The 15,553-nt window shown below is 42.0% G+C and overlaps 1 protein-coding gene across 1 annotated transcript in view; it reads right to left on the minus strand.

The window, feature by feature from the left end:
* The window catches only part of LOC126214992 (serine/threonine-protein kinase 11-interacting protein), a 204,910-nt gene that overhangs the window by 131,269 nt on the left and 58,088 nt on the right, over positions 1–15,553 (minus strand). The window contains exons 7-8 of the mRNA XM_049941622.1: positions 13,202–13,379; positions 3,407–3,533 (exon numbers count right to left, since the gene is read on the minus strand). Coding sequence (XP_049797579.1) covers positions 3,407–3,533; positions 13,202–13,379 — 305 coding nt within the window. The remainder of the gene's footprint in view (positions 1–3,406; positions 3,534–13,201; positions 13,380–15,553) is intronic.

Consider the following 15,553-nt stretch of genomic DNA (forward strand, 5'->3'; position numbering starts at 1 on the left):
TGTGACCAAAAAAAAGCCGCCTGCAAAAATCTGAGGTGAAAACACTGTCGATTGCCTTCTTCGACAACAACGGCATCATCCACAAGAAATTTGTTCCAGCAGGTCAAACCATTAATGCTGCATTTTACCAGTCTCTCTTTAACTGAGTGCGACAGCATATCCGGTGCGCTCGGCCAGAGTTGCACAGGGCTGGAAAATGGATGCTCCTCTACAAAAATGCACCTGCACACTGCACGATCTGTGAGCACCAATTCCTGGAATGGAAGATGGCAACTGTTCTCGAATGCTCTCCGTACTCCCCTGATTTGCCTCCTCCGGACTTCTTCCCGTTTCCCCGCTTGAAGGCGATCACGAAAGGTGAATGTTGTGCAGACGTGAATGCCATCAAAGATCGTGTGACAGTCGTTCTGGGATCGATTCCACATGAGACCTTTGCTGATAGTTTCCAGAAGCTGTGCGAACACTGTCAAAAGTGAGTTGTAGCGGGTGGTGACTATCTCGCAGGGCAATAAAGAAGATTTGTTTCTATCTTTTGTTTTGTTTGTTGTCTGATAGCGTTCACTGAACTTTTTAGACACACCACATATTAATTTAAGCTTACTCACAGTTGCTGTTAACAGCCATGTCACTCTAACTACTACTTTTATTTGTGTGTATCACCAGCAGTAATGTTTTCCCTCCTGAAGGCAAGTATGTCTCATTCATTATTTTTTTCAACTGAATTTTCCTACAATCCTAAAAGCATTTAATTCACTTTCAAACAGTGTATTACCGCACAGGGACACGATATCATTCAAACTGGATGCAAGATTTTGGTGCTCCCGTATTTTACTCCATTCTGAGGATTGCGCTAGGAAGTTCTCGGAGGCACTCGGCACGTAATTCTGTGCGACACGTACTTTTTTTTGACATCGGTGAGTTGACCCAGACAACTATTCTGTCTCATAGGAATGAGTGGAAACGACCAAAATACAGAGACTGCGGGACACAGGTATGTCCAATATTGGAGGTCATCCTGACGGAAAATGCTGGCGAGTGCAGATCTTTAGAGATTTGATGGGTGTGTGGTGCCAATTGACCCAGTTAGCAATCAGGATGCCTGAGAATTTTGTAAAATGAACTCTTCGCATTGGCCAACCTCCGTGTGGAATAACGACATCTGGTGAGCTCCTGTTGTCGAGCAGATCCAAATGTAGTTTGTCTTGCCGAGTCTTAATGATGGTGGATTTATTGAGGACCAGTGCAGAGTATCTGGCAGTGACCAGTCAGCACGGGTCTCTACGATGACACGTATTTTTTTGTCGACTAAAGTGCTCGTATTGTGGGCAGATGTCGTGAAGTTGATAACACTGCTGGAGCAAGGAGATAGGTACATAACATAGACGAGAAACAGTAGAGGACCGGGTACATATTCTCGTCATCTTACGGCCCTGTACATCAAAAACTAGTCCACAAGAACGACCACAGCCACGTGTAAAACTTCTCACTCACACGTATAGCTGTCCAGCTTCTACACTACTCAATATCTCACAGTTCTAAGAAACTATATATTGGAGAAAGTACATATACAGAAGATGGAACTAACTTACAAGTAAGAATCCTTTGCCTTCCAATTCTGTAACAACAGCTGCATTTACAAAACATATTATAGGATTTATTTCCGTGTTTTTGCAAAAGACAACATTCTTCTTAAATTAGTTTCCTTATCCAAACACGTCTAAACACATCTGCACCACCATTTTACTGAGATCTACTAACTGAGGATATGTTATGATAATTTTCTTCCTTCTATTGTGATCTACATTACTTATTAGCCAGTTAAGCTCCACCACAAGTCCATTGTCGCATGTTTACACAGTCTGAAATCATGTTATTATCTAAAACTGATTTTGTTGAAACTTCAATTTGATGTACTCGAATTTACTGTCCAGCTCAGAGTTCGAAAGCCAACAGAGGAGTACCAAAATGCCCAGTCGTCATTCCCAGACAAGTCACGAAATAAGTTTGGTAATACCATATTTGAATTCCACAATATATTCCTCAATATAAAATTCTGCAATAGTCACTTTGATAATAATCTCCACAGTATAAAAATCTGCCAACAGTCCTACAAAACTCGCCTGACTCGTACTCGAGCCAAAATATCACAACAGACACAAATGCTTGAGCCCCATTTTCATTCGCAACACTGTCATATTCTACCGCATCTTCCTTCGTCGTCAGCATTGTCGTCGTTGCCGTGAGGCACTGTTATACCGAGTGGAAACGCGCGTCGATCTTAGAGCGTGAGATATGGTAACCTTAAGTCATTGACAACACACGACAGTCACGGTAGCACCTGATTCCAGAATAGCTGCAGTAGTTAGGATCTACGAACTACCCACTCTTGACCAGGTCCCCAAAACTGAACTCGTAACGAGATCCCTTAGAAGCAAATTGTCATAACGATCGTATATAAAGGCTTCGTACAACGGTAAGAAATGTTACATTTTATGGAATAATAACAGATACGACCAAACTGTCCTGTTTCTTCTGTTTCATTTAACGTAACTTTGTTCACAGTTTTATTTCGCATTCAGCACTCATTCACACTCTGATGTGGAGTATATGCGAGTGCCTGAACCCTAACTCCCGAGTTCCATCGAAACCCTCTGATGAACAGTTTTGGTTGCTCAACACCAACAGTCACTGATAATGATACAGTATTTTGTAATTGACTCTTCTAGTCTAGCCACCGCCTCCACGAATGTTTGTTAGGCGGAAGACAATTACACACTTTTCTCTCTGATCTGCAGTTATTAAGAGTTCGCGTAAAAGTTAACGTTTTTGTCCTTTTCATAAATTGGAGCCCGCTCTCCGCGGGGGGGGGGGGGGGGGGGGAAGGTCTCAATACCGCGGCCCTCGTGAGATGCGTACAGATTTATCCCGGAATTGACCGCCCTGTAGGTGTACTCAATTTAATGACCACACTTCGCTATCCGCGATTTCGTGTAACTAAATGTCCTTCTGTTACTCTGATTGTATACCATAGTTATTTAAAACTCGCCCCTATATTTAGGGGCTTTACACTCGCCCAGCCTTTATTCGTGCAATATTATATGTAAATATACAGACAGGACCGAAAGATCGATCTCTCTACCGTAACCGATAGAGGCAAATACGCTATTCAAGTTCCGTTACATCTATCTTGACTCGTATTGTTACAGTACGACATCTGGTACGCCAATAAAATCACAGTGCATCAGTGACAGTACAGAACGTGCAGTTACCTGCTCAGACAACAGAACTAATGTAAGAAGTATCTGTCTTTTGCAACAACGAGATGCAATCCAATCCTGTAAGATGTAAATCACATTTAACAACTCGGAGAGAGGAAACTAGCGTCCGGTGCGGAGCGGAAACTCACCGGGGACCAGGGGAGACTCTACTTCCTCAGAGAACTGCGACGAGCACTTCATGCAGCGGAAGACGCTCAGGTTGTTCGCCTGCAGCGGCCTCTTGTCCAGGATGGCCCTCAGGGTTTGTAGCAGGTGCTGAAAACAAAAAAAACAAATACTGAGTGGATGAGCTGTAACAGCACGTGAGAGCGAGGTGATATTTCTCTGCCTGGCTTAGAAGGGACACTGATATTGCCTCCTGACATTCTGTCAGTCCGGTCTCACAGGACAGCCTCCGGGGACACGGAACGAGTAGAGTTGTACACTGATGGCGAGGACAGCCGCTGCTGTAAAGCGTACTGACAAGAGCTACAGTGATACAAAGCTTGAAACCCAAAATGTCGGCTGGCATAGATGAGGTGCCTGTGTCAATCCTAACGAGGACAGCACCACAAATCGCAAAGCCCTTTGCACACGTAACCAATTTATCATTCACTGAAGAAGCTTTTCCAGAAAGGCTGAAAATTTCAAAAGTGAAGCCATTATTTAAAAACGGCGACAAGTATAAGGTAAAAAAACTATCGCCCAATATCTCTCCTCCCAGCATTTTTAAAAATATTAGAAAAACTGATGAAGCACTGAATCAACAAATATTTAAATGACCATAATTTACTAAACAGAAATCGGTACGGCTCCCAAGCACGTAAAAATACCGAAACAGCAGTAATGTGCTACACTGAACAAATAATCAAAAATCTAGAAAAAGATTATAGTGTAGTAGGAGTAAATTTAGACCTCTCCAAAGCTTTTGACACTGTGAAACAGGACATTCTTTTAGAAAAATTGGAAGCATTGGGTATACATGGGATAGGAATAAACAGAACACCTAAAAAACAGAACACAGGTTGTAGGACTGACATCAAATTACTCCAACCACAAAATAAATTCAGTATCAGAGGCAAAAAATGTAGAAATAGGAGTGCCACAAGGCAGCATCCTAGGGCCCATATTGTCTCTTGTCTATATATAAATGATTTTCACACCTCAGATGATGCAGCCAAAGCAATAATATTTGCAGATGATAGTAGTGTGATAATAAGTGCACCAAAGCAATTGCTACCAACAACTGCTGATAAAGTACTAAATTACATCCAGTCTTGGTTCAATGCAAACAGGTTGACATCGAATGTAAATAAAACAAATTATATGCAGTTTGGGAAAAGATGTCAAAATGTAAATCTCGATCTGGTGTGGGTTGACAAAGCCTTAGACAGAGTTAAATCCACAAAATTGCTGGGGATTCATGTGGATGAAAACTTAAATTTTAATGACCATGTAATAAAACTTGCACAGAAACTTAATTCAGCCTGTTTTGCCCTCAGAACTATTGCAAATGTTTGTACCTCACGTGGTGCCAGAATGGCATATTTCGGCTAATTTCAATCTCTTGCCACATATGGAATAATATTTTGGGGTTCCACATCAGGGCGCCTAATACAAATTTTTGTTGTTGCAGAAGAGGGCCATCCGAATAACAACTCACAGTCATCCACAGACACACTGCAAACCCATATTCAAAAAGCTTAGAATACTTACTATACCATCATTATACATATACAAATGTGTATTGTATGTCAGGACCCACATTGCAGATTTTCAGACAAATGCCGACTTTCGTAACTACAATACCCGTAATAGCGCAGCACTCTATACTCGGCGAACAAAAAGAACGAATACACAAAGGCATGTCAGCCATATCGGTGCAAAACTGTACAACACACTGCCAGCCAACATCAGGCAGTTAGAAGATGATAACAAATTTAAAACAGAATTTAAAAAATTTCTAGCAGAACAATGTTTTTATTCTGTAAATGATTATGTAGGTCAATAATTTTTTTCTGATGATATTTATAAAGGCAAAATGGAAAATATTCTATCTGTACCTAATCATTCATTACATTTACATACTTAAAGGACAGCTGTTGTGTGATGTAAATATATACTTAAGCAGTGTTGTGTATATAAGGACTTGCCGTTTAGGGAGGACAAAACTAAAGCCTTATGAAAAACAGACTATGCATTTAAAATAACAACCAGGGATGTATATAGGCTATATTAATTTCATTGCATTATTATTAACTTCATTGTATTATTTTGTTTTATACTTTTTTACGTATATATTGTTTGTCCCCCATTTCTTTGAAATGGATTTTATGTACCCTTGACAACATCCTTACAATATTTATTGTCAACAGATGGATAAATAAAATAAATAAATAACACACTCAAACTGGTAATTGTGCAAATGACTTCTAGATTATTTTTGTACGTTAGGAAATGATTGGCGTTTTGAAGGAGGGGAGACACTGTTCCTACTGTTGTTCTATTCAAATGTTGTTATCATCAAATTCTTAAAACAAAGCATTTTAACTTTACACAAAACAGTGTTAGCTGTCTACGTGGTGGCAGTCACATTCTATCTGACAGAAATATTAGAGTTAGACAGAATTTATATTCCAAAGCCCAAGTAAGCAGATATATTGTAGAAGATGTGGCTAATGAGTTATCTTTTTACTTTTTGTTTAAATATCTGGGAATCTTCAATTTCCTAACTCACCCTCACTGGCAACATGTTACAGATTTTTGCCCCAGAATATTGCACACTTCTGCAGAATAAACATTTTTTTTACCCTAGCTGAGCTGCCCTAGAAAATTATGCTGCACATCAGAATTTAGTAGTAGTAGCTTCATTCATCCGTAGATCTCTTTTTACAAGAATACACGACATGTCAAAGTATTTACAAGTTTAGATAAATTTAAAATAAGCTAATTCATATACAAATATATATACAGACTTCTAGTTAGAGACAATCATTAGATTTACTCCTTGTATACAATACTTTTGTTTACAAACAACTTATTAAATAATGTAATGCCACACTGTTCACTCACATCTCACTATCAGTCACTGAAAACAGTACACACACACACTGAGTGAAAATACACACAGTATACAATAGATTCACCTACAGGGGAATGCAATGACGCGGATGCCAATTGGTCTCTACTTCCAGTACATGTAAGCCATTTTTATTTCCTTGGAATTACAAAATATAGGTCTTTGCAAGGTTAAGGATTAACAGGGTTGCCACATTTTTCTCCAAGTTAAATTCCCTGATCTCCAGACAAATTTTAGCATTTGCTGGCTCTTTCCCAACAAAATGTTGTTAATACATTTCTTCCAATTGATAGGTCACATTTATACATTTCATTGCATATAACCTATACTGTGGCACACTCTACACGTTCCTACTTAGACACTTCAGATTCGACTCTTATTCCAGATATTAACAAATACTGTTACACATATTAACAATTTACCTGTACACATTTCTTGACACTATAAAATCTTACCGGGTTTCTCGCAGGATAAGGTCGCAGTGTGGGCATTTCTTGGAATGCCGGCTTTCTGTTTCCACCATCTGGCAAAGTACCGGCGTATCGCGTATCGCAGTCCGTCTCCTTTAACAAACGTAGGCAGCTGGCTTTTAAATCACGTGACAGTTGCTCGACAGCAGCCGGACTGCCCGTATACGTAGCTGGCGACTCACACCTCTCGTCCACCACTGCAGACCGCCGCTTCTCCCGTCTTATCGCTTCGGACACCGATTGCCGAGCTTCGCCGACAGCAAAAACCCTACGTCGATTAATGAGATTGGGGAACACTAGTATCTGGACTGCCTCCGTAATCAAATAGACGCCTGTCATCGGCTAAGCTAACAGTTTCCAGTACAGCACCACTAAGCAGACATCCGAGATACGACTGTCGACAAATCTCGTCAATACTGTTCTCAGTACGGCTCGGGCACCGGCCTCTCAAGCGATAAGACGGGACAAGAGGCAGTCTGCAGCGACGGACGGCAGAAGCGAGATGCCAGAGGCAGAGCCACTGTCGAACTGTCACCGAGTGGCCGTCACGAGATTCGAGAGCTCGCCAGCAATACTCGTACGAAGAGACCAACTGCGATACGCTGACACTTTGACACAAGATGGAAAGAGAAAGTGTTGTTGTTGTGGTCTTCAGTCCTGAGACTGGTTTGATGCAGCTCTCCATGGTACTCTATCCTGTGCAAGCTTCTTCATCTCCCAGTACTTACTGCAACCTACATCCTTACGAATCTGTTTAGTGTATTCATCTCTTGGTCTCCCTCTACGATTTTTACCCTCCACGCTGCCCTCCAATTCTAAATTGGTGATCCCTTCATGTCTCAGAACATGTCCTACCAACCGATCCCTGCTTCTAGTCAAGTTGTGCCACAAACCCCTCCCCAATACTATTCAGTACCTCCTCATTAGTTATGTGATCTACCCATCTAATCTTCAGCATTCTTCTCTAGCACCACATTTCAAAAGCTTCTATTCTCTTCTTGTCTAAACTATTTATCGTCCAGGTTTCACTTCCGTACATGGCTACACTCCATACAAATACTTTCAGAAACGACTTCCTGACACTTAAATCTATAATCGATGTTAGCAAATTTCTCTTCTTCACAAACGCTTTTCTTGCCATTGCCAGTCTACATTTTATATCCTCTCTACTTCGACCATCATCAGTTATTTTTCTCCCCAAATAGCAAAATTCCTTTACTACTTTATGCGTCTCATTTCCTAATCTAATTCCCTCAGCATCACCCGACTTAATTCGACTACATTCCATTATCCTCGTTTCGCTTTCGTTGATGTTCATCTTATACCCTCCTTTCAAGACACTGTCCATTCCGTTCAACTGCTCTTCTAAGTCCTTTGCTGTCTCTGACAGAATTACAATGTCATCGGCGAACCTAAAAGTTTTTATTTCTTCTCCGTGGATTTTAATACCTACACCGAATTTTTCTTTTGTTTCCTTCACTGCTTGCTCAATATACAGATTGAATAACATCGGGGAGAGGCTACAACCCTGTCTTACTCCCTTCCCAACCACTGCTTCCCTTTCATGTCCCTCGACTCTAATAATAACTGCCATCTGGTTTCTGTACAAATTGTAAATAGCCTTTCGCTCCCTGTATTTTACCCCTGCCACCTTCAGAATATGAAAGAGAGTATTCCAGTCAACATTGTCAAAAGCATTATCCAAGTCTACAAATGCTAGAAACGTAGATTTGCCTTTCCTTCATCTAGCTTCCAAGAGAAAGTATCCTTTCCAAAATGTCGCACACGCACCGCATTTTTGTGTGGCGAGATACCTGTGAAGATTATATTACAATTTACCTGTTAAGCTGCCATTATCTTTACTCACAGCAACATTTCTACATTTTCTACCGCAACTTAGGAACTACGATAGCTCACAAACCTACGTAATGCTCGTCAGTGGTGCCGGCAAAGCTCAAAATCATGCAAATAAAATACAGATTTTTTTATCGACCACCAATTTACCTGAGAGCTGGAGATGGAGAGAGTACTTTCGACAGCTGCTAAATTGTGATGAACCCGAAATGCAGTTTGATTTCCAGTACCCAATTACAGCCGATGCAGAGATGAGATAAAAACCAGGATCAGACACCTTAAACAGAATAAGAGTCCAGGTGAAGATGGAATACAGGCTGAAATGATCCTGGCAGGAGGAGAGAAACTTGCAGAAAAAATACACCGACTGACACAGGCAATATGGAGCAAAGAAGAACTACCAGGAGAATGGAAAACATCTCTGATTTGTCCAGTACATAAGAAGGGCGAGAAACTGAAATGTGACAACTATCGAGGAATCGCCCTGCTTAACGACTGCTACAAGATCCTGTCCAATTGCCTCATACATAGAATTCAGCCGGTGGCAGAATCGGTGGTTGGGGAGTACCAGGGAGGTTTCTGGCCAGGACGGTCAACAGTAGATCACATCTTCAGTCCGGCAGCTCACTGAGAAACTGGGTTAATATGGTAAAGATTTACTTATTTTATTCGTTGATTTTAAGAAGGTTTACGATTGCATACATCGCAAGATCCTGCTCAACTGTTTAAGGGAGTTTGGCATAGCAGAGAAACTCGTCAATCTGATGGAAATGGAAATGCTGTGTGGCTAGGGCCTCCCGTGGAGTAGACCGTTCGCCTGGTGCAAGTCTTTCGAGTTGACGCCAATCCGGCGACTTGCGTGTCGATGGGGATGAAATGATGATAAGGATCTGTCTGAACAAAACACATGCAAAGGTGAAGATGGGAAATCGCATAATTGAGGTGTTTGAAATTGTGACAGGGCTCAGGCAAGGAGATGGGTTGTCCCCTATCCTGTTCAACTTTGTCCTCGAGAAGATCGTACACGAGACCTTCCAAGAGAATGAAGGGATTGAAATCTAAGGAAAGAGACTGGCATACCTAGCCTATGCAGACGACATCTGTTTACTCTCTAGGTCAGAAGAGGAGTTGGAGCAAAGCACTAAAGGAGGCTGCCAGAAAATTTGGACTACACATAAACGAAGCCAAGGCAGAGTACCTCGTTATGACGCATGGTCAAAGCCAGACTGCTGCTCATCTACAATCACTGCAGGTTGGGGACCAGTCCTACAGGAGAGTGCAAGAATTCAAATACTTAGGGGCACTCTTCACTGAGAATTCGTCACGTGAAGCAGAGATCAATGCCAGAATACAAGCAGGAAACTGATCTTACCACAGCCTAGCACAACTGCTTATTAGGGAACCTCCCCATCACACCCCCCTCAGATTTAGTTATAAGTTGGCACAGTGGATAGGCCTTGAAAAACTGAACACAGATCAATCGAGAAAACAGGAAGAAGTTGTGTGGAACTATGAAAAAAATAATCAAAATATACAAACTAAGTAGTCCATGCGCAACATATGCAATATCAAGGATAGTGTGAGCTCAGGGGCGCCGTGGTCCCGTGGTTAGCGTGAGCAGCTGTCGAATGAGAGGTACTTGGTTCAAGTCTTCCCTTGAGTGAAAAGTTTATTTCTTTATTTTCGCGAAGTTATGATCTGTCCGTTTGTTCATTGACATCTCTGTTCACTGTAATAAATTTAGTGTCTGTGTTTCGCAACAGCACCGCAAAACCGTGCGATTAGTAGACGAAAGGACGTGCCTCTCCAATGGGAACCGAAAACATTTGTTCGCAAGGTCATAGGTCAATCGATTCCTCCACAGGGAAACACATCTGATATATTCTATACAACACTGGTGACAGCATGTGGGTCACATGAATGGAATATGTTGTTGACCCACCTAACTTGTACACTTGCTGAATGGGTAAAAAGATTCTTCTACCTTGCCCGATTTACCGTATTTACTCGAATCTAAGCCGCACTCGAATCTAAGCCGCACCTGAAAAATGAGACTCGAAATAAAGGGAAAAAAAATTTCACGAATCTAGGTCGCACCTGACATTGAGACTCAAAATTCAATGGGGGGGGAGAAAAGTTTTAGGCCGCACCTCCAAATCGAAACAAAGTTGGTCCATTGTCATATGAGACACAATTTACGTCGAATGAATGACGATACAGCTACAGTAGTTTGGTTCGAGTCGTAAGCTTAGCAGTTAAGCTTTATCAGGTAGCCATTGCTATGCGTCACGCGCTCCGTCCGTATTTATATGAGTACCCTTCCTTTTTCACTTGCTTCGTCTGGTCTGAATCGATTGCTGATTTTGCTTCGATCTGATAAGTGCCGTTTTCTTTGTTATAGGTGTATACGTCACTCTAAGCTGAAAATGCATTACTGTACTGTGTCATGCATTGTTCGTCCCATTCTGATAGTGCGTGTTTACGGCCTGTCGCCGCTAGCGGCATGGCTTGCTTTTGTATGCGCTACCACCGCTTAAAATAAAAAGAAAGAGAGGAATTGTCTCATTAGCGAAACAATGGCAAAAGACTGCTATTTGTTGTTACTTACACTGCTGCTTTCTTTGATAATGGTCAACAAGAACCAAATAATAGACTGCGTATGATAGAACATGTTCTGAACGAGAGTTAGGCGAAAATTTTTCTCCGTTTGAAAATCTTTGCGGCCGCTTCTTTAGTACATCAAATTCTGCACAGAAATTAGTCATCATCTTAAATTTATAAATCTAGCCAGTTGCCGTGCTTCATTTCTGACTGTATCACTACTAGGCATAAGAATAATACGAATATAAACATGACACAATACGTATATTCTTCCGCGTTTTCTGTTGTCTCACTCTAGTTTCGTAGTTTATTGGGCAGACAGGATTTAAATGAGATAGCAGCAAACACGAAAGAATACATGGCAAAATGTTTATATTCGTATTATTCTTATGGTGAAGAGAATACTGCATGTGATTCACATTTCATCAGGTTCCTACTAGGAACCACCTCTTCTCACAGGTAGGAAAAAATTCAGAACGTAGAGTTGGCCATATTGACAAACATCCCAAACAGTCTTGCCAGTCGGATTTTCGCAGTACATTGAAATTCTGCTACATTCAAAGATGAACAATACGGAATTTGTATTTACTTCGTTGGATAATGTATGAAAATGCAGTGGCCGAAACTCGGTGCGGAGAAAAAAAAGCTCGTCTTCCACCTTTTTTTTTTTTAATTTATTTACTGACGCAGAGGTTTTGGCGCCAGTATTTATCTTTGTGCCTACAAAGCATGCCTCTGTCGCGCTACATATATTCGACGGCAGAAGTTAGTTGTGGCGGCACCTACCAACATTTTTCAGAACTTCCACTTGCTTTGCACTCGATTCTAAGCCGCAGGCGGTTTTTCGGATTACAAAAAATGGAAAAAAAAGTGTGGCTTAGATTCGAGTAAATATGGTAGGTTTTCTTGTGGATGTGATAATCACTCCCAAAAAAGTGATGAAAACATAAGAGTTTTTCACATAAACTGCAACAAATGAATGCAACAGTTTCACAGTCGCACAGTTTTCCCTGTGCTCTGTCAAAACATATGTTTTTAACGTTTTCAAATTCTTCCGTGTGTAGACCGTCAAATCCTGCATATATCCAAGCAAATCTGAACATGTCCTGGAATTTTGGAGAGCGAAGTTGATTATATAAAAAATTAAAGTTTTCTCTCAAGGGAAGACTTGAACCAAGGATCTCTTGTTCCGCAGCAGCTCACGCTAACCACGGGACCAAGGCGCTCCTGAGCCCCCATTATCCTTGATGTTGCATGGACTACTCAGTTTGTATATTTTGCTTATTTTTTTCATAGTTCCACACAACGTCTTTCTGCTTTCTCGATCGATCTGTTTTCAGTTTTTCAAGGCCTATCCACTGTGCTGACTTATAATTAAATCTGAGGGGGGTGCGAAGGGGAGGTTCCCTTGTTGGGTCCAAATATCTCTCCAGACAGTTCAAGATTCGACTGTACAAAACCCTGATCCAGCCTGTTGTTCTATACGGCTGTGAGACATGGAGTATCCGGAAACAGGACTTCCATAAGCTCCTAGTTTTTGAGAGAAAAGTGCTTCGGAAGATCTTCGGTCCAGTTCTGGATGCAGATACAGCAGAATGGAGGATCAGATACAACCGAGAGCTCGAGGAACTATACCGGCAGCCCAACATAGCAGAAGCTGTCAAAGCCAAACGAATGCAGTGGGCCGGCCATGTGGCCCGGATGGAGGGTCACAGATGGCCTCGGAAGCTCCCGGATTTCACACCTACAGGAAAGAGACCGCCAGGGAGACCCGAGAAGCACTGGAGGGATGGACTCCGTGAAGATTTAAACCGAGTGTCAATAGATGTGGACGGATGGCGGATAGCAGCAATGGACAGAATACAGTGGAGGAGGGAACTTGTAGATGCGTGCGGTCCACTGGGCCTGATCACCTAGTAGTAGTAGTAGTACCAATTTACCTGAGCATCTTTGGCGTCTTCCACGAAGTAAGTCCTCTCGCGGCGGTCCGGCTTGACGGTGTCGAACGTGACACGGATGCGGGCCGGCTCCGCAGACAGCAGCTCGCAGCTCTGCAGGGCCTCGGCCTGCCAGCGGCAGAGCAGCCGGCCGGTCGCCGTGTCGCGCTCCTTCAGCTGCCTGTGGGCAGACGGACGAGTGGGCCACTCTAGGAACTCGCTTGCAACCTCTTGTCGACATCCTACAGTTTAACATTAGTAGTCTGAGACCGACTTTTCCTTCAACAGTTGTAGCCCACTAACATTCCTTCTTCTTTCCTTCTATTTTTTTCGAACATTTCTTCGGTTCTCGACTAGGAGGCATCTACAATTCCAGAAGTAAGAGAGTCAAAATCTAGCTTTCCAAATCTGCAGAACTGTCAGACCTGCTATTCCCAACTATATGCGAGGCTTTAAAGAAAGAGAGATCGAGAGAGCCATTCTTGTCATTGTATTTGCCAGTGAAAAACAGAGCTTTGCTGACGTTCGGGTGTCAATTGGAAGTACAGATAGGCAGGCTCCTAGCAGAAGTCAGAGGAAAAGCTACAATGTAGAGCTCCAAGAAAGGGAATATGTGGAAAAGTTTAGTATTGTATCAAAAGGAAAATTCATTTCAGAACACCATATAGAGGGTAATATGTTGTTGTTGTTGTGGACTTCAGTCCTGAAACTGGTTTGATGCAGCTCTCCATGCTACTCTATCCTGTGCAAGCTTCTTCATCTCCCAGTACCTACTGCAGCCTACATCCTTCTGAATTTGCTTAGTGTATTTATCTCTTGGTCTACCTCTACGATTTTTACCCTCCACACTGCCCTCCAATACTAAATTCATGATCCCTTGATGCCTCAGAACATGTCCTACCAACCGGTCCCTTCTTCTTGTCAAGTTGTGCCAAAAACCCCTCTTCTCCCCGATTCTATTCAATACCTCCTCATTAGTTATGTGATCTACCCACCTAATCTTCAGCATTCTTCTGTAGCACCACATTTCGAAAGCTTCTATTCTCTTCTTGTCCAAACTATTTATCACCTACGTTTCACTTTCATACACAGCTACACTCCATACAAATACTTTCAGAAACGACTTCCTGACACTTAAATCTATACTCGATTTTATCAAATTTCTCTTCTTCAGAAATGCTTCCCTTGCCATTGCCAGTCTACATTTTATATCCTCTCTACTTCGACCACCATCAGTTATTTTGCTCCCCAAATAGCAAAACTCCTTTACTACTTTAAATGTCTCATTTCCTAATCTAATTCCCTCAGCATCACCCGATTTAATTTGACTACATCCCATAACACCATATAGAAGATAATAAAGTTAACAAAATATTACAACAAAAAATCAATTTATGTAAATGACCGTTAAGAATGTAACAAACGATACAGTTTGTGAAAACTCTCAAAGCTTTTTTTCCACAGTTTATATTGTACGTTTTGTGTGTCCACACTTTGTCACACGACTGTACCCGGCCTGGCACACCACGAGTGACAGTATTGTGGCGACACTGAGTCGCCAGTCTTCGAGGTCCTACGGCAGAGGTGGAATGCGAACACTATCCTCGACGTAAGCCCGAGAAAAAACCTCGTGTCAAATCCAGCGACCCTGGCAGTCGCTAGAGTAGTGCAGGGTCGGTGGACGCGACTTTACCTACTGACGAGGAAGTGCCGTCTCGTTCGGGTAAACTGGAATGCGGTCGTAAGGACGTGACGGCATCACCTCGTCAAAAGGTGAAATCCCTACAGTCGGTTTCACGTCACAGAATGAGCCACTATTGGAGTTTGTCGAAACAGGAGATACAGGCAACAGTTGTTCCAGTGGAAAAGGAGGGACGTCCTATTTCACGTACCACTTTACTGTACTGTCGTAAAATGACGGCGTATTGCAAAATTCGTCAGAGAAAGCTCTTCACTCACTCTCCACCAATTGCCAACAGGAAAATTCTGGCACACAAAATGCTTTCTCTGACTCGCCCATTGCCGTTTGTGGCAAATATGGTCGGTGGCACCAGTGAAGGCAGTTTTCCAAACTGCCAGTACTGCATTTTTGAAAAGCTCAGAGAGTTTGTGTTTCTTATATTATATTATTTGTAAATATATATAAAAAACAAAGATGCTGTAACTTACCAAACGAAAGCATTGGTATGTTGATAGGAGACAATAAAAAACACACAAACACACACACAGATTTCAAGCTTGCAGAACCCAACGTTGCCTCATCAGGAAAGAGGAAGGAGCGGGAAAGATGAAAGGATGTGAGTTTTAAGGGAGAGGGCAAGGAGTCATTCCAATCCTGGGAGCGGAAAGACTTAC

The sequence above is a fragment of the Schistocerca nitens genome, chromosome 12 (genome assembly GCF_023898315.1).
Source record: "Schistocerca nitens isolate TAMUIC-IGC-003100 chromosome 12, iqSchNite1.1, whole genome shotgun sequence".
In the NCBI taxonomy this organism is placed as follows: Eukaryota; Metazoa; Arthropoda; class Insecta; order Orthoptera; family Acrididae; genus Schistocerca; species Schistocerca nitens.